Source organism: Protomyctophum bolini (genome assembly GCF_963924005.1).
Source record: "Protomyctophum bolini genome assembly, chromosome: 9".
NCBI classification, from domain to species: Eukaryota; Metazoa; Chordata; class Actinopteri; order Myctophiformes; family Myctophidae; genus Protomyctophum; species Protomyctophum bolini.
The window spans coordinates 29,613,342-29,636,485 of record NC_137870.1 but is presented as its reverse complement, the minus strand read 5'-3'; the positions used below and the strand labels follow the sequence as shown (position 1 = coordinate 29,636,485).

At 42.0% G+C, this 23,144-nt stretch overlaps 2 protein-coding genes across 5 annotated transcripts; both read right to left on the bottom strand.

Moving 5' to 3' along the window:
- Positions 1 to 308: 308 nt before the first annotated feature.
- scarf1 (scavenger receptor class F, member 1) lies at positions 309 to 8,750 on the bottom strand. Its single transcript, XM_080773042.1, has 11 exons — positions 7,769 to 8,750; positions 7,377 to 7,438; positions 6,943 to 7,044; positions 5,744 to 6,284; positions 5,219 to 5,431; positions 4,688 to 4,816; positions 3,663 to 3,769; positions 3,370 to 3,481; positions 3,062 to 3,180; positions 2,114 to 2,251; positions 309 to 1,864 (listed from the first exon to the last, which is right to left on the bottom strand). The coding sequence occupies exons 1-11, from the start codon at positions 7,864 to 7,866 to the stop codon at positions 717 to 719; spliced, it is 2,769 nt and encodes a 922-aa protein (XP_080629168.1). The 5' UTR covers positions 7,867 to 8,750; the 3' UTR covers positions 309 to 716.
- Positions 8,751 to 8,812: 62 nt separating this feature from the next.
- On the bottom strand, positions 8,813 to 21,769 carry rilp (Rab interacting lysosomal protein). 4 transcript variants are annotated; one of them, XM_080773046.1, is made up of 9 exons: positions 21,010 to 21,769; positions 19,809 to 19,956; positions 16,925 to 17,046; positions 15,352 to 15,537; positions 14,857 to 15,008; positions 14,576 to 14,698; positions 12,416 to 12,502; positions 11,978 to 12,031; positions 8,813 to 10,506 (listed from the first exon to the last, which is right to left on the bottom strand). In XM_080773046.1, the coding sequence occupies exons 1-8, from the start codon at positions 21,370 to 21,372 to the stop codon at positions 11,983 to 11,985; spliced, it is 1,230 nt and encodes a 409-aa protein (XP_080629172.1). In that variant the 5' UTR covers positions 21,373 to 21,769; the 3' UTR covers positions 8,813 to 10,506; positions 11,978 to 11,982. The 4 variants fall into 4 exon arrangements, with proteins under 4 accessions (XP_080629172.1, XP_080629169.1, XP_080629170.1 ...); XM_080773043.1 differs by lacking the exon at positions 11,978 to 12,031; XM_080773044.1 differs by lacking the exon at positions 11,978 to 12,031 and having other exon boundaries at positions 19,809 to 19,938.
- Positions 21,770 to 23,144: the final 1,375 nt, after the last annotated feature.

The window sequence follows — 23,144 nt, the reverse complement described above, 5'->3', positions numbered from 1 at the left end:
TTAACTACAAGGACTACTCTACCCTCCCTGTGACTGATGACAGTGTCTTAATTGAAGGCCAACTACTACAAAGCGTTGTTTGGTTTTTACATGTTTAATAGCTCTGTATTCTGATAGCAAGCATTGCTATATAAAATGTTTGTTCTCCCTGTCTGTCTCCAGCTCTTTAGTAAACATAAAAGGCATATTCAGGTTGGGATACCTATTATCCAATCAGGAGAGACAACTACAGGATACAAATTAAATTACACAAAGAAGTGAGTGGACAGAATTGCAATTGGAACACTATAAATTCAAATCTGCCCAGGATAATAGTGTCAGAAATCCCATTAATAGCTCTGCAGTTGTAGTGGTGACTGGTGAATCTTTGTAAAATGGTTGTTGTACTACTCTTGAACCATCATTGTTCAAGTTTATTATTAAGCATTTATTACAATAATATTTCAAACTTAAATCTTTAAATTAATCGTTCACACTATGAATGATTATAGTGAAATACAAGTAGGCTACAAACATGCCTGTACAAATTAAGTTTCAACGTTCCCTAGCTTTCACCTTTATAAAAACCTTGTTTCAGACTGCTTTGTGAAGATACAACACTGGAGAACAATCTTCTGCCCCAGGAGAACAATGTTGAAGCAAATGGGTGAAGCTGCGTTTAAACGATGCCCTCTGTTTAAATAACATCAATGTGATACAGTACGTAAATGTATAACTTATAAGTGTTTGATCATGACATTCTCATAGCTGGGCTCATTATTCATGCTAGCCATGATGCCTTCATTAGCGATAACCTCACTGAGGCTTTCACCATCCGTTCCTGGTTTCACAGTTAAGTGCCTGCTTTCATTTTGTTCAATCTCAGAAGCATCACTTTCTAATCCAACCGCTCCAACTGTCACCTGTGACCCTGTGTCAGCTAAAGTCACCTCTGACACACTCTTCAAAATGGATGATAGTGGTCTCTTTGGAATGCCATCTTCTGATGTTGGAGAGTCATTATCACCCACTGTGCCATTCACATTGGCGGAAGATTGGTTCTTCCTACTAGGCTTTCGCATGATAACCTCGCCCGAAGGCACCCCTTCTTCCCAGACACTAGCCCGGGACCCAAGACTCCTCCTGGGTGGCTTTGTGATTCCTTCAGCCACCTTTGCCTTGGGCCTGCAAGTTGTCTCCTGATCATTCCGTCTCTGGAGGCTGCCTAGCCGGCGTAGCATAGCCTGCACAGGACCCTCAGAGGTAGCCTCCACCTTAGATATGGGCCTACCCGCCTTACCCACTGTCACATACACTGTGGTGATCTTATCAGTTTCTGGCTCCGCAGAGTGACCACCCTCAAGGGAGGATGGTGGCACCGGGGCACCTTTACGCGCAGCAGTGTTGGACATGGTGCGTCTTCTCCCAGCAGCCCCTGGGGCTTGTGGAGTGGCACGGCATGGGATGGCTGAGTACCTGTTTGCATCATCGTCTGCTGCCTCACTCAACTCTTGGTTGTCCCCACCTTTGCCATCAACATCCTCTTCTTCACTCACCACACCTTCAACCCCACCATCGTCCGTAGATCGCGCAGCACTTCCTTGAGCTTGCAGGGCAGAGATCATGAGAACACCCCATGGGGACTTGGGCTTGGTACGTGGCGGCCCAGGTGGAGCACCCAGGTCCTGGGCTGAGCCACAACGCTCTTTGAAACGGGTGCCCTCAGCAAAGGAGACAGAGGGCCGCTTAGACTTGGCGATACTGGAGGTGCGTGGGATGGCGAATGGCAGAGACATGTCTTCACTGCTGAAGCCTGAAGGGTCCATGAACATGTTGCATTTGGAGCTCATCTCTTGGAATTCACCACCGGCCACTGCTGGGATGTCTGTCCAATGGCAAAAAAGGGAGATGAGAGTTTAACCACCCTTCGTCTACTTTGGGCATGTCATTATAGGCAAACATTTTGTTTTAACTGTGAAAATAGCAAGCTTGTAATGTGACATAACGTCTTGTGAGCTTGTAGATCTATTTTCACAATGTTTTAAACAGAGCTTACACAGACAGAGCATCAGCATCAAAGGAGTAACATTACAGTGAGAATAAAGAGTAAACTTTAGTTTTTCTCTATCCTTACCCTCCCTTGGGGGTACACAGTAAAGCGCCTCTCCCTCCTCTTCGTCACTTTCAAAAGAGGAGGCCTCAGTCAACCAGCCACAGGATGGGGGCTCAATGAAACTGTGGTTGAAGGTCAGCTCTGGGTCATGGTGTGAAACTGTGGGGTGAAAAGATGGAAACCAGAGATGCAGTGACAAAAATGTTGCTGATCAAGCAAGGCCTTGGTTTAAAGTGGAATCTGCGTGAGTGTGTGCGTAATCACTAATGTTTGTGATTTATTTTTGTATTACATTAGATCGGAAGTACAACCATTTTCAGCTTACTTTGACCAGTATGCTAAAAAGGCACAAGTCATTGTATTAAAGGTATATTCAGTGATTTCACTTAATTCAAATATCACTTTTGTTTTGTTTTTTGCGATAATCCTCCTTACTATAGAGTGTGCTGACCAGAGTTCCTCCCTGTCCCCAGTTAACCCCTGGGGTAAACAAAAATGTAGGTTTTTTTGGCTTTGGCCTTCCGCCAATCATGATTGAACAGGAGCGGGCCTTGGTGTGCGTGCTGTTGGCCACTGTAGTGCGTGTATACGTGCACATCTTGTTACCGGGGGGGGACCGGAGGGTTTCCAATTCACTGAATGCTCCTTTAAATCGACTACATAAAGATATAAAGTTATAAAGTAATAGAATTTGAAACCTCTTTATTCACAGGCCATGTATATTATTTTCTTCTTCCTTTTCTTTCCATTAGGCCTATTTAATTGAGCAGTACTTTACAATAACACTGTTCATGGCAAATTAAACAAAATAAGTACTTCCAACTTCCAGCCCAACTCTTGACTACAGTCTTGTTGAGTTAAGTGAATGGCCACCAGTAGAGGGCAGGGCAGCTCTTGTGTATGTGATTTAAACAAAGGTTTTGGAGTAGGGACCAAGTTTGTACCTTTCTGAAGAGACATCAGACTCACCTGTGACCCGTGGCAAGCCAGAAGACCAGGCAGAGGCACAGGGGAGAGAGGCACTGATATTAGCCAGAACATTATAGACATGATGTTTCATCCCAACTGATGTGCCAACATCATCCACCCTAGGAGACCATGGACAGGTGTGGTTATAAAAGGTACATTTCATTATCGTAAATACATGAAGAAGACAGGACATTGAAGTACAATTCACTTTCTCAGACTGATTCATTATATATCATATTCTGATATTTATTTCTCATTTTGGAACTCAATGTAAACATTTGTATACTAGATGAGGGAGTAGTACAGACCTGTCTTTTCCATCCGTAGGACCTCCTCCACAACACAGACAACAGCAGAGTACAGCCAGCAGCAGCAGAAATACTGGCACAAGCACACCTGCTAGGATAGCCCCATGGCCACCTGACATATAAATACACACACACACACACACACACACACACACACACACACACACACACACACACACACACACACACACACACACACACACACACACAGCATCATTAACACCTGATTAACACCAACTGTACCAACGAAAACACACAGATGTGGATGGATAGATGGACAGACAGACACATACTGTTGAGGCAAGCACCAGTAGCTGGGTCACAGCTGACACCTTCTCCACAATCACATGCTGAGGAGCAGTTGAGGCCATACTGGGAGGCGGGGCAGCTGCTGTTACAACTAATACAAAACAGAGGGACACTTGATTACATAACAGTAAACCTGTGGGAAGCTGCAACCAACTCTTGGTTTGTGGTTGAAAATGTTGAGCAGGCTAGTTAATATTAACATCATACTTGCTGAACTGAGGTTAAAGTTAAAGCTGAGGTATCTTTAATTCTAATGTATATTGTGTGGACTTGGTGATGGTCAATATGACTTAAAAGTGATAACAATATTTAATTGTTGATGTTTGATATACTGTATCTCAGTTATATATCGGCCTAAACGGTCTTCATTACACAACTCAAATGGAGATTGTTGGAGGATACAATGTAAACATTACTATATTTATATAGTATATCTAAATAGATTTTTATTATTCTGTTCATTAAAATATATTGATCTGGAAAATTCAATATAGCCAATAGAGGTTTTACAGCAGGAGAATTAACTCGCATAACATCTCTTGAAAAGAAGAGAAGAAATGTTCACTCCTCGCCCAATTTTCAAATAATTGTTCCAAGAATTACTCAGAGGAAGAAGTGCCAACTTTAAAATTAAAACGTTAAATTAGTTTGGAACATTGTTGGGCATGCCTAGCCCTGAAGCAGTAATTCACTTTGGCAGACTGTTTTGCCATTTTTGCATGTCCAATCCAGGATCAGACAGTCTGCACATTAAGCCTCTGCGTGGGAATATGCTGTCATTATAATTTGAAACAGGTAACATGTACAAGCATGCACATATAACATTAAACAGTAATAACAATCTATTGTTCTTGTATCAAAGTAAAAGGCTAAATTGAATGTGTCCATAAGTATGAGTTGCCTGAGCAGCCAATACAGACAAAAAAAAATCCAACCAAAGTAAAATATTGCTTTAGGAACAATCCATTTAGTCGGCTCAGCTTGTCTGTTGCTTTCTCAGCCCTCTCACCTCTCTCCCTGAAAGCCAGGCTGACAGACACATCTTCCTGTCACATGATGGCAGTTACCATGGAAACATGGGCCACAGAGGAAGTGGCAGGCGTCTCCATATGTCCTATCAGAGCAGATCTCCTCACACCTGGGAGGAAGAAACAATAATCCAACATAAAACAATTTAGCTATTACTGTGTAGGACATCCCAATCTTACTTAAGATAGGAGCCGGAGGATATGGTTAGATATAGTGATAGAGATACACTTATATGATCTCTTAGTACTGTAATGTGCTAACAACCACTAATTACATTTCAATGCTTTTTAGAGAAAACGTTCTTCGTGAGAGATGTTTGGGCGGGGAACTGACAATCTCTACATTGCTGCAGAGCATTTCCACACAGATTGACAGTAAACAATACTGTCACATGGGATATGGGATAGTTAAGAAACTTAAGATTGACCTTAGCTGCAGTCACATAGGATAGGACAAAAGGTATAGCATAGATATACAGAACACAAATGCACACGCCCACACACAGACACACCTTGGTCCAGCCCATCCAGGGTTACACTTCCAACAATCTCCTGTTCTAGGGTCACAAGTATCACCATGCTTGCAATTAGGACACTTTTTCAAACAGCCCTCTCCATAGTGATCAATGGGGCAAGGACGGTCACACCGTGGGCCATGCCACCCTGGCTCACAGTCAGCACACAAACCATCAACGGGAGAGCATGGTTCTTTACAGTAACCACAACTATGGACAAAATAAAGACAGAAATTAAAGGTTAGCCACAATAATAGCAAACAGAATCATGTAAAGCTACAAACAGTGGCTTATTTTAACAAATACAATTCTATTTTGACTAATCAGTATTTAGAGTATGTTAATACAATTTAACATCTGCAGTTGTTGGAGGTGACCTCCGTACTCTTCCATTGAGACAGTTTGTGTGTGTGTGTGTGTGTGTGTGTGTGTGTGTGTGTGTGTGTGTGTGTGTGTGTGTGTGTGTGTGTGTGTGTGTGTGTGTGTGTGTGTGTGTTCCCTGTGACATAAATGCAGACTTACCTCATCTTACACCCACTGTCATACTTGCCATCTTCACAGGGCTGATTGCAAAACAGACCTTTGTACCCTGGCAGACATATACACTGTCCATTAAGTGGGTCACAGCGGCTGTGTGTTAGGTCACAGTTGCAACGTCTGTCACAGGTGGGCCCCCACCAGCCTTCCTGGCAGTCGCACATTCCAGTCCGCTGGTTGCACTGGGACATGTAGCAGTTACAACTCAGGCTGCACTTTTGCCCCCAGTGTCCAATGTGGCATTGACACCCGCCAGTCAGCTGGTCACAGGTGGCACTCAACGCACCCCCGTTAAAGCACTGGCAGGGCTTGGCACACATCGGACTCCACCAGCCCTCGTCACATGTGCAGTTTCCGTGGACTGGGTGGCAGCGCCCGTGGCGGGTGCACTTGCAGGTGTATTGGCAGACTGAACCCCATCGGTTGGCGTTGCAGGTGCATTCACCAGTTACAGGGTGGCAGCGGCCATGTGGGTGACACTGGCACACTTCGCGGCAGTCCGGTGCCCAGAAATCAGGAGGGCAGCCTGGCAGAAACAGGCAAAACAGAATGGATGCCTGAGCAGAACATCTAGCAACACATTACATTACTTTTATTGAACTTCCATTGTCTCACTCACCCAACGGCGAGATGTCATTGCAACATTGTCTTTGCATTGGTTTGTTTTGACATTTCAGAATAGCGCATGCATAAAGTTAGTGGCAAAATCAGTGTAAAAGCAAGTTTAACGTTGTTTAATGCAATCAGATAGGACTAGTCTGTTTGGATGTATGGGCTGATAAGGCCAGAGAGTAGTTTGTTGCCACTCAGTAGGCGTTCCTGCATAACTTCCGGGTATGATGATGATGTCACACGCATATGCTCTATTGTTTCCACCCAGACAGTTCTAGCCTCTACAGTGAAATTAGCACAGATGTGCTAGTTACATTGTATTAACATACCCTACTTTACAGATTAAAAAAAACAATTATTCATTAAAATATGTCCTGGATTGTGATTGCTTTAAGAACAAATTCGTATTTACAATAATGGCAAGGCAAGACTTATTTTCAAGTTTACATGTAGTTATATTATTTATAACAAGTCCGTATGAATATTAATTTGATTGATCAATGGTATATTTGAATGACCATGAAGCTAACTAAACAGTGGTGTAGTGTTTTATTGGTTTCATTGCGACTCACGTGTTTTGCAGTGGGCTCCATAGAAGCCAGGTGGGCAGCGACAGACACCAGGATACACACAGAGCTCATCTTTCTGGCAGGCTTGCTTACCCTCACACACAGCTAAACACACACACACACACACACACAAACACACACACACACAAACACAAATTAGGCATTTAGCAGACGCACTTAATCTAGAGCGATTTACAGTAAGCAAGAACAACACATGGTAATATATCAAATACATAGAAATAGTCATCAAGGATCATAAGCAAGCTAAGAGCCTAACATCCGACGCACGCACGCACACACACACACACACACACACACACACACACACACACACACACACACACACACACACACACACACACACAGCAGTGAAACTGAAGCATCACCTTAGAAGTAGAAAAAACATATTAAATATAACCTGTTTGTTCAAAACTCACGTATTGTGCACTCTGTTCCTTCCTGCTTCCATCCAGTGCAACATACCAAGGTAGATGGGTCCCTGCAATACATGTGCAGTGCAGTGAACAGAGGCACCATAGAGGTGTGCATGATAGTTTAGCTACCAAGTGCCATACTTCAATGTCAGTTTACATCATTGCATAGTTTAAGAAATGTTATGCAAGGAAGAGAAATGGCTTAAAACAAACTTTCAATTGCAATCAGGTTTGTCTTTCTGTGATTAAGTTCAGCGGTTACGAGTGTCTTGTACGTGTTGAATCAATCAATCAATAATTTTAGATCTGATATAAGCATTACTTAACATACATAATAAGGCAAAAGGACAGACATAAGGCATAAGCATAATACTTGCTAGATGCTAGAGCCATACCTGAGATTCTGGCAGACGTTTCTCCCGTCGATGTCTAGTGTCTGTGTGGAGGCCAGAGAGCAGCAGAGCAAAACAATCACAGCTCCCAGGAGCCCCATGTCTCTAAAGACGTCCTAATACTAAAACCAACGACTAAAGGCCCCGCTCTGGTCTCTTGTCAGTAAGTCCAGCTGTGTTCTCCACACATCTCGTCCTCCTCTCTTCTATTCTCTAAGTCCTTATTTTCTCTTCTTTTTCTTCAATGTCCGTTTACCTCCAACTCCAAAAAGGAAATGGAAGTCAGTCTATCGTTCTTTCAAAACCTCCACCCTTTCCCTTTCGTTCATTCTCTGTCTCTCTCTCTCTTTTTCGGGTGTGTGCCTTGTGGCTCTATGAGAGGTCCAAGCCCCCATGGATTTCCTCTTCCCATTTCCTGGGGAAGTCAAAGCCACTTCCACCTATTGAAGCTGACCCACAGCTTTTTAAAGATGGACACACGCACGCATGCACGCGCGCGCACGCACGCACGCACGCACACACACACACACACACACACACACACACAATCTACAGTACACGGTATACAGGCAAGCATATACAGACATACACATGCACACAAACACACGTGCACAGTAGTCACCTTTTCCCAGAATACTTCAGTGCCTCAGAGGGGAGTTGCTTGGAATTAAGTCATAGTGCATCTCCAATGAGTCATCAAACATACATAGTATGTACAGAGTTACATGATGGTCAGTATCAGGTAAAATTATACTGACATGATATTGACCATGATGCTGATACTGACCAGACCAGACCAGTATCAGGGTCAGTAAGGCCGAGGGACGAAACATCCGTACTTGATCTGCTGCTGGGGTTTTCATATTCAATACATAAGAGATCCTAAAAGGGCCGAGACACAACAGACGGACGTTTCGGCCGGGTGGCCTGAAATAAAACAAGAATCCTAACGGATAATGTGAGTGCTGGTATTTATTCCACCCACCCACACACATACACACACACACACACACACACACACACACACACAGTTAATACAATTCATGATTGCATTTTAAATAAGATCTTTATTCAGGTTTAGTTGCCAAATAACCTTTTCATAACAAAAAAATAAACATGTGTACAAAAATACATTGTATACACATTTAATGTGTAGGAAAATATGAAAATATGTGACGAGGATCAAACATTTTCTCCTGCAACAACCATATGCCTGGAAACCTTCTTTCACTACTTGTGTACGACTATGGTGTGCAAGCGGAGGAGAGCATTACAATCTAATTGATACATTGTCGTACAACCATGTTCATTTCTGACAATATTTGGCTCATGACATGGTCGTACAACAAAATAGAAATGGGCCAATAAGACACAGCTACTGTGGTGTGTGTGTCTGGCAATAACTTAAAAATTACATATGGTTATAGGGGCAGAAGAAAGCCTACTCACCATCGCTCATTTCCCCCAAAGGAAACACAGACACTTCCTCTAGAAGTGAAGCACAGGCTGATGTCCCAGTAAATGCCACACGTCATGTACACAATTGAACACAATCCTTATTGTGATATGCTATCGCAGAAATCCTTTTAGGAGTGATTACATTCAGGATGGGGGAATACAGTGTATGTATTCACAGTTACAGAATAGACTGGGAATCAATGGCAAGCTGCATCTTACTTAAGATAATAAAAGTGCTAAATGCCATTAGTCATGACATATTATAACCACACATGGGTTGGGGAAGGACACAAATATACCCTAATTTAGGCGATTAGTTCAAGTTAAAATATAATGTAGGTTAATAGTATTCTCAATGAACCAATGCCCCCTTGTGGTACAAAAGTGTAGTACTGATTGGTTCCAATACAAGTTTCATTTCATAATACATCATGGTAAAATCTTTGGTTTATACATTTTTTCTGTCTAGTGTCTATACAGTATACACAGTCTCACTGAGAATAATTTGTGGATATATAAGATCAATGACAAAAGTTTCTCTCTCTTAAAAATGCTGCATTCACATGGAATAAGGCAGCGGTAGACATCAAACGGCAAAACCTGCTGGACGCTGGACGGCACGGTAAAAAGATTACATATTTTAACATTGATGAACTGCTGTCTGCCGTTACCGTGGCCAGTTCTGGCTGCCGGGTCGTCCTGTTCCGTTTACCGTCCTGCTCCCGTCCATTAAAATTATGTCTGGGTGCAGTCTGCCGCTTGCCTGATTCCATGTGAATGCAGCAGCTGTGCAACACTATGTATGCCAGTGCTGTACATAATCACATCAATGAGCAATACAGTAACACCAGTGAAACAAACTATACGGGATGTGATAGAAAGTATGATAGTAATAAAAGCAAAGAAGAAAAAGGAAATGGTTTCATGACAAGCAATGTCACTTTCCTTAAATTCCAAAAGAGCCCACTTGCTTGACAACCTTTACAAGTCTTAATATTATATTATATTTTAAAACCATATAATAACTTCATTGTCAACATAAAGGATAAGGAAAAGGTTACAAGCACATGTAAAGGGCAGGCTTTTCTTTTCAGAAAAGCAGAAGGCAATGTAGGGGCACAGTGCAGCAGTACATGAGGAATTCACAGAGAAGGCTTACAGCCGTGGGTTCAACTCAGCTCACCCCGTTGACCTCAGAATCTCCAATGATCTCCCATGTGGAGACAGAAGTGCTCATGTGGTTGGGGCTCCGGGCGCTGCCTGAACCCGTCAGGAAACCAAAGCTATTGGAACAAGGGAGATAAAACACGCCTGAGGTCAAAATCTACTGCAGAGGGCTAGAGCTAAACATAGGTTAGAAGGATAGAAGATATCCCAGATCTTAGAACTGAGGTGGTGTCAATCTCTTAACTGAAACAGGGGACCTTGCAGATGATCTCTGCGAGGACACTGTGTTTGTGGTGGTGGTCATTGTTGTTATTTAACAACTGTCCCTGATGTTGGGCTCTTATCTTGATGATATCTGACAAATGTGAATTGTAAGTCTTATGGCCTATGGGCAATGATGTGAATGACAAAGCCATCTCATTAATTTCAAGACATATCTTGTGCACAAAAGTCAACTTCAGTGCAACCTCTTGAGTGAATTGAGTAATGGAATAATGGAGAGAGGGGAGGATGGAGGAATCAATTGAGTTAACTTTAACGAACGAGAATACTTCACGCTCTGTCCACTTCATTTTGAAGTGATTACTTATGATGTGTCACACAGCTGGAACGCAGAATCACTCCGGATCCCGTTGGGCTGTCATGTGGAGGAGAATTTATATGTCACAGGAGAAAGAAAGTAAAACAGCGACAATAGGCTATACTTTATGTATCCTCACTGGCCCCTTTTTCACCAAAAGAACTTTGGTTCTACAACTGGTTCCGTTTTACATTTTTGGAACCTTGGTGCTTTCACCGTTTCACGGAACCGGTGGCCATTTTTTGGTTCCAGTTTCAAACCAACTTTAAGGGCTCTGAACCAATTCATTTTCAGTGGAAACACTCTGAGCTGATTCAATATTAGGCGGGAAAAATAACCGAACTCAACGGTTCAGCCCTGGTGGAAAAGGGGCCACTGATACCCACTCCAAGCAGCTTGGGGAGCCTCCTCTCTCCTCGCTCTCTGCTCCTTCAAAAGCGTTTAGCTGGAGTATTGCTTTAGTACTTAGCTAGTGACGGCAAGCCATGTCCTTGGTGCTGAATCAATGGGGGTTTCCCTCAAGTCAATACGCTATCAATCATTCAACTTTTATTTCAGGGCAGTCAGGTGGCGCAGGGGTAAAGAAGTACCTGCCCACCACTGCAGTCTAGGGGTTTGAATCCACTGCAGTGCATCTGGCTTGCAGAGCATCTACAGTACACAGTATTATGAAACAAATGGCCGTGTTCAGGGGAGGGAAGCAAGGGGAGTAGGATGGATGCTCCAAGTCCTCCCAGTGGGGGCTCTTCACTGGCAGGTTAGCCAAAAGGGTGCAACAGCAGTAGCAAGCAGTGGGAGGTCCAGGAATTAATTGGCATGACTAAATTGGGAGAAAAAGCTGTAATAATAACTGGATACTCTATTGTTAGCACCAATATATGTTGTTCAACAACACTGGGTTAGTCGTTTAGCTAAATAACCAGCGACCAGCAAGAGGGGACCCAAAATTAGTACTAGAAGGGATAGTGTTGAAGTTACACCAATGAAATACAACTAAAGTTAGTCACCTTTTTCATAGTCTTCCCCTGGAGAGGGAGAGCTTCAGTGTACTTCCCTGAAATCTGAGTCACATGTGTGATAGTTCAAACCTATTATATAGTCCAATATGTGGTAACATGGCACCTTTAACTTCAGCATATACAGGAAGCTGAAGGTACTAACATGTTCGGAAAGAAGATAAGCTGCTGTCTTGGAATTACGGGTAATTATTTTGTTGCCAATTTGCATATTCATAGATCCTTGCCTTTTCTATGAGGATAAAGGTGTTGATATGCAGCAAAATCAAGGGGGTACTTTTATATATAATAAATAAATAAAAAACAAAAAGAATACAACATTTTTGTGTGTAATTAATATACTGTACATGGGAAGGGTGTATTTTGAAGGGTATTATATACAGTCTTTTAGACATCTGTATGGATCTTTAGGCTGAAACTTGTACTCACAGATTTCTGATTCGAGATTCGGCTGGTCTCCCATCGGTGCTGTCCTCTTCTGTCTGCTCAAACAAGGGACCCTTCTCTTCCTCATCACTGGCGGTGGAGACAAATGAAAACCATATGACAAATGTGTGTGTGTGACTGTGTGTGTGTGTGTGTGTGTGTGTGTGTGTGTGTGTGTGTGTATGTATGAATGTGTGTGCATGTGCATGTGCGTGTGTGTGTGTGTGTGTGCACGCGTTTGTTTAGCTGGGTCCTAACATCCAGGACATATTTTAATGAATACATTTTTATTTTAACTAATCTGTAAGGTAGGGTATGTTAACTAGTACATGTGCAATTATGCACTAGTCTCACTTTGCCAGATGATCGGACATCTAAATTCAATGTGAAGGAGCAAGTGTCATAGACGGGTCTCTAGTTTTTGGGCGGTGCGCTCAACAGGGAACTACTCAGCGCAGTAAGCTGATTATAAGCCAAAATTGTTACCGTGGATGTCATGTTCCTGATGTCATGTGGGTGTGTCAGCAATATCCCACTAACAATGTGCAATGGTTTTATGAGCTGAACATTGAACAGTAAAGGTTATAAAGGTTATAAGTAAAAACCTGTTTACCTGAAGCATTCCAAATCCAATAGACAACCTAAAATAAGACACTGACACAGTCATTGAGTCTGCACGTGTACTGCAGGGGTGACTGACTGTCAGTTATACCGCCTGCAATAAACGTGCATTCTTAACCACTTGTACTTTGTTGACTAGTGTCCCCCAGGGGTCCAATAGAGGGAATGCGCATGCATAAAGTGAGTGGCAAATCGAGTGGCAAACTGAGTTTAACTTTGTTTAATGCAATCAGATAGGACTTTCTGTTTGGATGTATAGGCTGTCAAGGCCAGAAAGCAGTTTTTTGCCAATCAGTAGGCGTATTTATCGGTGTTATCTTGTTATCGGTGTTGCGATGTTGCTACTCTGGATGATATTACTGTGGACTCCAGCATCACTGAATCTGGGCATTATCTCAGGAATCTTATGTCCCACAAGAACTCCCACATGAAACTAATTTCATAGACTGCCTTTTTTCACATACAGTACTACATACCATTGCAAACATCTGGCACTTCCTGTCTCAAAAACATGCTGATAGACTAGTCCACATATTTGCTACCTCAAAGCTGTATTGTTACAATCTCTTATTATCAAGCAACAAGTCTCTAAGACACGTTTGCTTAGTACAAGAACAATCATATTTCTCTCATATTAGATTCTCTGTTCTGGCACCCTTTCAAATCCAGAATAGAATTTAAAGTCCTTATCATCACCTACAACGCCCTTACAAGGCCATGAAGTCCTATAGGCTGATTTTGTTGTTTATTTTCCATTTCGAATACAATTTTACTTGTGGTTCCTAAAATCTCCAAACGTAGAATGGGAGGCAGAGCCTTCAATAATCAGGCACCTTTCTCTGGAACCATCTCTCAGTGTTGGTCCAGGACAGCCTCTCTGTTTAAAAGATGTCTTAAAACATTAACTTAAAAAAAAAAAGCTTATATACCAGTTAAGGCTGCCTCAGGCTTACCTTGGACTATCCTTTAGTTACTGTATGCTGCTATAGCTTGCTATAGACTGCCGGAAGATTTTCCATGCCTCACCAAGCTCCTTTCCCCATTTCTTTTTGTGTTTTCTTGCCTCACAGGCATCCATGGATCATGATTATGGACCCCCCAGCAGCAGACGGAAGGTTTCCATGGAGTATAACTGCACACTGTTATTATAGTCATAGTTGTTGCTGTGCATTGTTGTGTTTCTCTCTTCCCTTACCCCCCTCTCTCTCTCTCTCTCTCTCTCTCTCTATCTATCTCTGCCCCCCTAAAGCCAGGTTCAGTTCAATGTTGCTCATGAGTCATGGGTGAATTGTTGGATCTCTGTAAATTAAAGAGCATAGTCATAACCGACTCTGTAACTAAAGTGCTATGACATATTTTTTTAGTCAGTTACTGCAGCACACAGTGATACTGCTGCTGTGTGGCAAACTTGCATGCAAACCCTCACTTGTGCTGCCGATAACTCTTATCGGCTTAATTGTTATTGCTGCTGTTGTTTTGGGAAGAGAAAGAGAGAGAAAATAATAATAAAACGTAAGACAAGAGTCAGAGTAAGAGTCAAACCTGCTGCATTCATCCACATGAATTCCCAGCATCTTGGCCTTGATAACCGTCCTCTGTTTCCTGATCGTGGAGCGGATAGCATCTAGCAGGAACCCAGGACACCTTTCATCATTTAGGATCTCCCTGCGGACAACACACACATATAAAATAAGTCAGATCACTGATGTGATCAATATTATGAATGAAAAACGCGACATTAATTCTATGCCATTGTAACAACCATTACACCCAGTTATATGTGGCACCACAATAGTTTAAATGTATATAACACCCCACCGCACCTCTGGTAGTAGTTCAGCTCCTCTTGGACCAGGAACAGGTTGGTTCTGAGCTCATTCCTCTCGTGTAGTATGTCGCGTACCTCCTTCTTGGTGAAACAGGGTGGGTCGGGATCACCTGCAGTCTGTTCCATAGACGTCCGACGTGGACTGGACTGTTGAGAGATGGAAAAAATGGTCAGTCTGTGTTTGATGCAAGGTTGAGTCCAAATCCCTAGCCTCCACAGCTTAGAAGTGAAAGAGAAATGCACAAGAATAAAATGTAGGATATAGGACAAGGAAAGCTCCAATTTATTCAGTATTACCAGACATTTGCTGTACATTTGAATATAGAATCAAGCTAGCAGTGAAACATTTACCGGTACTTTGCTGAAATCTGATTTGTGTAAAGAAAAAAAAAGCACACACATACCCACATACGGTAGTATAATATATAGAGTATATATACTGTATACCCTGCAGAGAGAGAGACAGAGACAGACAGACTGGCGTCCTTACTGGGCTACTAGGGTTAGCGTTGCCTCGCTTCGTTTTGAGGCGTTCTATCTCCTTCTCTTTCTGTTTGAGGTCAGCCTCCATGTCAGCCTTCTTCTCTGCAGCGCTCGTCAACTGGGCTTGCAGGACATTCTGCCTGTGTCGTAACTCTCCGTTCATCTTCATGAAACGTTCCAGTTGCTCCTGGAGCTGGGGACACAAAAACAAAAACAAACAAACAAACAAAAAAAACATATGATGAATTAGCTCGCAAATTGATGTGAAAGGACTCAGTACATAGGATTTAGACTTAAACAGCGGGGGAGGGGTGGAATGCAGGACCGAGATGACAGAAATTCTTTAAAACAAAAGCTAACATTCACTTCAGGCTATAGAAGGAAATCTCCTAGGCGTCCATTTGAGCAGACAGAGATGCTGGATAAACTGTGTGGTTTATCCAGTCTAACATTCACTGATTTCACAACAGTCTGAGTCACATGAATGATCCCAGAAGAAAAGAGTAAAACATAAACAAACCCACACCCAGTAGTTACTGTTTATCATTACACGACAGAACATGTCTACACACGCACCGCCGAAAGCGCAGTCTCACACACACACACACACACACACACACACACACACACACACACACACACACACACACGCACGCACACACATGTATGCATGCACACACAGAACCTGTGTTTTAGGGAGTCACTGCCTAGACTCATCCCAATTCCAAAGTGTGGCTCATCCAGTTATGCATCTATATTGATTATGTCAACAGTCAGCACAGTAAACATTTTATCCTTTATGTCATAGCACAGGACAACAAGTAGGGAATTTCCCAGTCTATGAATTGCTGCTCAACTAGTGGACAATGCACAAAATGGCACTATGTGACTATTATATTAACAAAAGCTAGTAAATGAATAATAGTTACTGTTTTCCACTTACAGATTAGTACACTTTTGGACATACAAGGTGGAATAATGAAGAAATGTGAATTGGTGCAGGAATGCATATGAACGTGACAGTAATAAAAGGAGTGAAGTATCAGTCAACAAGGCAGAAAAATAGGTCACCCACCTTGATAACATAACTGTGTTGTGCATAAATGTGTTTGTGCAGGTGTCCTTTCATTGATACAATAATCTCGAATGCGCTATGTTGTTATATTATAGATTCTATTTCTACTATTTTAGATTTTATTTTTATTTATGTGTGTCTGCGGGTTTTTAAAATACTGTACCACAAAGAATATATACGGTATATGTATACATATTATTCTGTAAAGAACAGTATTAACAAGAGCGTGCAGCTAAAAATAGCTAAAATGGATCCATTTGAACAGTTATTTTTCTTCAAAAGTAATAGTTTTGGACAAGGTTTCCACCCGACAGCAATGATATGCATGCGTGTGTGTTAGCTCTAGTCCATATAACGACTTCACGTCTTTAAGGCTATGGACCAGAGCATGTGTGTGTGTTAGCTCTGGTCCATATAACGACTTCACGTCTTTAAGGCTATGGACCAGAGCATGTGTGTGTGTGTGTACAACTGTACACTATGTGCATTCTGTGTCTCTCCTTACCGCTTCCACCTCTTTGGAGACCGTGGAGATCTCCTGTACTTTGGCCCTCAGCTCGTCCCGCTGCTTGTCCACTACTTCCTTAAGCTTCAGCATAACCTCTCTCTCCTGTCGTTGCACGCGATCTGACACACAAACACATGGATATGGTTCTCAAACGTTAAAATGTCAAGGACATCCGTAACTTTGAGAGTGTACAAATGGTTCCATTTGTACACTCTCAGAATTACAGACCTCTAAGGGTCCATTTGCAACCCTCTAAACTTAAGGAACCCAACCCTGAGGGTTGCGGGACTCCACTTGCACCAATGTGCTGCACCGATGAAACAAATTCAATGTTTTAATGTAATGTGGTTTATTTTTGTTTAGAGCACAGCTGTTATGATTATTAGAATGTTGAATAACTTAACTGACACACTGATAGCCAATCTGCAATGTTTTATCATAGGCAAGAAAATGTTATGATATAAATCAATATTTTTGATACATTTGCTTTGTTATAACACACCCCCTTAACATAACATACAAAACTTAATTTAATGAACACTGCAGCTTTAAAATAAATCATCATTACATCTATCAAAACATTTCCTGACGAGCCAGTCTGAGCTAGATTGTAAATTACCCTTATCATCTAACAATGTAAAGACTTGGGAAGGATAAGTAATATTAAATTACTTTTATAGCATCTGAGTGAGTCTATGGGAATGGTGTCTGTTGACTCCTCTCCAACTGCTGAGTCAATTTAAAATAAGATGTTCTCCAAACTAAGGCCCTCACAGCAAAATGCAGTAGATGACTCTTTACCGGTCTCCACCAGGCCAGGTCAGGTTGTGGCCTCCTAGTGGCGCTATAATAGGCCAATTAACATGCGAGGCGAGGCGAGGCGAAAAGGGTGCCATTTGTTCTTACGCCTTTGAGGAATTTTGTTCCAAAAATTGATTTGAGGCTTTTTTGTTTAAAACGGGCCAATCCTGCAAACTTTGAAAGCCAATGTTAGCCAATTAGGATGGAATATGAAATACTGGACAGATTAATCTTGAGCAGATGACTATAGAGATACTGTGTAACGATTTGTGGGATTTTTGCACAAAATCTGGAGGAGTAATGTAAAAATGTGTTTTACAAAAGTCGGCCTCATGGTGGCACTATAACAGGCCGTTCTGGAAAATTTGGGGCAGAGGTTCATGTTGGTATCTAGGAAGTGTGTGTGCAAAGTTTGGCATCGACCGGCTTAACGGTGCCGGAGATTAGCTGGTAACGGACGGATGGACACACACACACACACACACACACACACAGACGGACGGACGGAGTGCAAAACATACTCTCTCCCCATGCCTTCGGCCTGGTGGAGGCAATTAACTACCACATGACTAAACGTCTAACTAATTTACTTAACAATCAAGTAAATTGTTGTAGTGATGGAAGCTACAGCATTGACTGTCCAACATACTGTAGAACAGGGTCAATGTGCAGCTATTGGAAACTGTAGCACCTGAACAACTCTTTCCACACGAAAGGTAATACTCCCATTGCAGGAAAGTCACAAATGTCAGAGCACAAATAATGTAGCTAAATAGATAGACCTTGTCCAAATATATCTAGTCAACATCAGAAATACATTTGAAATGCACTTGTGGATTGCAAGACACTCACTTCACAAATTAATCACAGTATATTATGTCAGCATTTGGCTGTTTAGTGTTACCACACTAACAAGTACTGTATGAGTCAGCAGAACGACTCCATTCTCGTGGCTCACATTACTTTGGAATGGTTTCTGTTTAGTGCTAAGTGTTAGTGAGTTAGTGACTATTATTTATAAGGAATTAATCTAATTCACTGGTTATTTCTCCTGTAACAGAACTGGAAACTGTAGCAGGATGGAGGTATTTGGGAACTTTAGGTTAAGTTAACTAAAGTTAACTTTAGGTTAAGTCATCATAACTCCAGTTCTCAAATGTCTGGTAGTTATAATGTGCTCACTAAATTAAATCAGTTCATCATCACCATTATAAAACAATATTGATGGAGTGAAAGTGATTGCTGACCATATTTACTAATAAATTAGTCATTAAAGCAGCATTGCCGGCTTAATATAACAGACTCACTCACTGTCCCTGTGTCAAAACATTAAACATGGATTTCCCAAGGCTGTATAATGGTTTATGTTGTTAAACCTCAAAATTGTAGGGCTAAGGGAAGATACATTTTCTTCAGTTGAAAATGTGTCGTTTTTGTGGAGCTGCAAAGTTATAAATATAAAGTATAAATTGAACATCACCGTTCGCTTCCTACATGTTTAAACCATTAAGCACTAAAGTAGGCATACAGGGAAACTGTTTGACCTTTGCTCCAGGTTAACTGCAGGTGCGATGGTCTCAAAAACATAAAGAAAAAACACAATGTTTGCCATAAGCAAGCATTTGTCATTTTAGATTTTTGCATCAGCTATATAAAGGGTTAATAAACTGTTTGGCTGCCAGAATTATATTTCTGTCATTTTTATTTTGTTTTCCACACATATTTATTTGTGGAAAGGTAATTATCGTAATTAGTGAGTTTAATTCATGCGATTTGTTTTTGTTAGTTTATTTTGTTCTTTGGGCTCCTAGTACTACGTACTACTGCAAGCATTCCCTTCACTGCATGCTGCCAGTGAGGTACGGTAATTTCCAAGTGTATTTGCTTTTGTTTTCTCATGTGTTTCAAGTGTTAACAATGCATGTTTATGGTTTTTCTGATCGTTGTTTATTTTTCTGTGTTTTGACTGGTTCACTATGACTGTTGGTTTGAAGAAGTTGGTCTATTGAGAGTGAGAGCTCAATAAAATCATCAGTAAAACAGAAACGACTCATGGAGGGAGTGATAAACAGGTACCTACCCTCCTGGGCATGGCTACCCCTTAGCCTACTCTGAAGCTCCTGTCTCTCATCCCGGAGCTGCTGCACCTGAGCCTGCAGGTCTTCACACCTCCCCTTCAGCTGCTCCTCCTTCTGCTGTGCCTCCTGCTGCTGAGGGAAGGAGCTTGACTGTCAGTGGAAAGCATTGATATACCCTATATCAATATCTGTACCTGAATTTACACCTGGGATAATTTAACCCAAAGCATACATACACCTCCCAATTCTTTGAGAGTTTGAGACACACATACGTGTATTTCGCAAAATTTGGCAGCGACCGGGTTAACGGTGCCGGAGATTAGCTGGTAACGACAGACTGACCCGACGGACACGCTCTCTCTCTCACACACACACACACACACACACACACACACACACACACACACACTTCTCCCCATGCCTTTGGCCTGGTGGAGACAATAACAGAAGAATAATGAACAGAGCTCTGCTACAGTGTATTGAGGGATGAGACTCACTCAGCTGCACTGCCTTTAATCAGATTGAAAGTACCATCATGTGAGCGGTGAAAGGAGTGAAAGGAAGTAATATCCCCCCGCGCGCGCACGCACACACACACACACACACACACACACACACACACCACTTCCTCTGCTCTAAAACAGTAGTCTGTAGCAGTAGCACTGTAGGCATAGCAGAAGCATGGCACTGATCAGCAGGTGCATCATGATATTGAGGAACCTCAATATACATAGAAATGTGTGTGTGTGTGTGTGTGTGTGTGTGTGAGAGAGACGCAACCTGTCAAGTGGCATTTCTTCCTCAGCCTATAGTGGGAATAGGCATGCACAGCTTTATGCATGGCTTGGGATACACTGCCATGTCTTCCTTCAGTACATTGGCGGTGACCTGTTCAGTACTTGGCCTGGGTAGCAATCAATCAATGTCACAGTCAAAGTGACATTTGCTGCATAAACACAAATAATAAGAGTGCACTTGACTTGACTGGGGTCAAGCAACAAGCACGTACGCTTGTTGTTGTACAATTTGTAGGTTTTTCATTCCAACGGCAGACCCAGACGGGAGGGGATTAAAGGCTTCCATGCGTCATAAGCGAAAGTTTGCAGATCTGCAAGGCAAGCTCAGAACCCTATCATATCGGCTATGTTTTCGGCCAGCGACACCGTACTAGTAAATATAAACGGGATGTCTTTCTTTCCTCACCCGTATTTCATGCGTCTTGTCGTTGGCCTCCGCGTCCTTCCCGGTGCGTTGTTTCTTCTGCTGCTGCAGCTGCAGCGTCTCGAAGGTCTTGAGCAGCTCCTCTTCCCTCAGCTTGTGGGCATGGTTCCTGGAGGCGAAGCTCTCCAGCAGCTCCAGGACCTTGACGATCTTGGGCACCAGTCCCGCGGCGCTCTCGTTGCCGTAGCTGTCGATGAGCCGTTCCACCTCGGAGCCGACCAGCTTGGCTATGTCGTAGACGTCGTCCACGGTCAGCGCCGAGAACGACCTTTCAAAGCAGCCGTCTGTCTTTTTCGCTTGTGGTATTAAAGGCGTGCTGTCGCTCGCCTCGCATGTTATCTCCATTTCTGCGCCCAGTCAGCTCAGCAGCAGGGCAGACAAGTGCACTTTATTATCATTCGAAAGTCGAAACCGAGACTACATTTACACAACCGCGTCGAGGTTATCTAAAAAGCAGGCGTCTCAAATGACAGCGGACAACATTCTGATTCGTGATGAATAGCCTACAACACACGAACTTGAATTAAAAACACAACTGAGATCACCATGTGCAGTCAGTAAGTTGTTGTCCAAAATGCAATAAGGTCCACAAAACCGCTACACCCGCTCAGCAAAACGTTAGAACCTGACATTTTCTCCACATCCGTATTGTTTTTTGTGCAGCCATAAAAAATATAGAGCTCACAATAATAAAAAGAACATCGAGTACAAGGCAATGCAGTTGCACTGTAGCAGACAGAACTGTTGCCTCACTCAGCCCTGCTATGTTGGTCCCTCCTAGGCCTACTCCTCCTACTTTTCTGACCAATGTAATAAGAGTACTACTACATGTTAACGCATGCCAGCCAGGTCGACCATACTCTAATCGTAATGCATGAGAGAGCATACAAATTACATTTCCTCTAAAGACAACGCAAATCAATCAGCCGAACATTCAGAGAATGGGTGTTTCACCGATGGATAGAATAAAATAGGCTTGCTCATAAATGACAGGAGGAGTGCTGCTATGCTCTAAATTTGAGAGCATAGCAGATGCTCCTCTCCGACTCAGCTTGATTGATTAGGTTATTAACAGTTTGCAAAAGGTACAGAAGAGTACAGTTTAATACATTACAAGGCTATACATGTATAACTCAAGCATTATGGCTTGTTTCCATTGGGGTCCTGTGTATTCAAATTCATTGAATCACTGTTAGGTTATTTAAGTTCAACTCCAAAACAATAAGGTCCACAAAGCTGCTGCAGTGCTGACAAAGGGGATTACATTGCCATTCTCTAGCATAATTGGGTCATTCCTACTATTGGTGCCATTTCAGCCTAGTAACCTTTTCAAAACAAAATAGTTTTTACAGGATTAATGTTTTTCTGAAAGAGGGCCAGCTTAATTCATTATTCCATATTTTACATACATTTAACACCAACAGGGCAGACACATTTTAGACATAACAGGGGGGACATTTTATGCTAAAGATGGCCATTACTTCTCATGTAATGAAGAATATGGTAGCACATTGTGAACAGAGTAAGATTTTAATATATAGTATCAACTATCAACCATATTTTCAGAATTATATAAATGTATCAGTTACCTCTATATTTAAGTGTACAGGGGGGACATGTTAAATGCTTTACCACATACACCATACACAACCTAAAACATTGAGAAAAAACGCAAACAGTGATACTTCTGGTCTCCTATAAAAAATGTGCTACTTTCTGAAATCATGTGGCTAAAGAAATAGTCGGGGGACATTTATAGGTGGATTTGAATCAGCCTAACAGGGGGGACAGTATAAAGTAAGGGACAAAAATAATTTCAAGATTTTAAAGCATTAAAAATATACATTTATCACAATTAATATGTGGTTAGAAGCATTATAACTATACTATAACAAGAAATCAAAATTTAGATTTGTTTTGAATTTGATTATATTTGTAACTGAAGCTGAATAAACATGATGGGGGACATGGCATTTTAACATACCTCTACTGAAAAATCAAAGGGATTATTTTATACTCGAGGTACAAATATGTTTTTTCTATGGTAGAAAAGTAGTAAGATAGGCTTTTTGGAATTAGTGTTTTTGTTAATTTTACACACACATGCTGTATTATAT

Coding starts and splice junctions, on each gene's coding strand:
- scarf1 (XM_080773042.1), bottom strand. CDS start 7,866: ATGGGGCTCCTGGGAGCTGTGATTGTTTTGCTCTGCTGCTCTCTGGCC. Junction 7,439..7,768: donor AACGTCTGCCAGAATCTCAG/GTATGGCTCTAG, acceptor CATGTATTGCAG/GGACCCATCTACCTTGGTAT. Junction 7,045..7,376: donor AGGAACAGAGTGCACAATAC/GTGAGTTTTGAA, acceptor GTGTGTGTTTAG/CTGTGTGTGAGGGTAAGCAA.
- rilp (XM_080773043.1), bottom strand. CDS start 21,372: ATGGAGATAACATGCGAGGCGAGCGACAGCACGCCTTTAATACCACAA. Junction 15,538..16,924: donor TCTCCAAAGAGGTGGAAGCG/GTAAGGAGAGAC, acceptor TTGTGTCCCCAG/CTCCAGGAGCAACTGGAACG. Junction 10,507..12,415: donor GAATCTCGAATCAGAAATCT/GTGAGTACAAGT, acceptor TTGTTCCAATAG/CTTTGGTTTCCTGACGGGTT.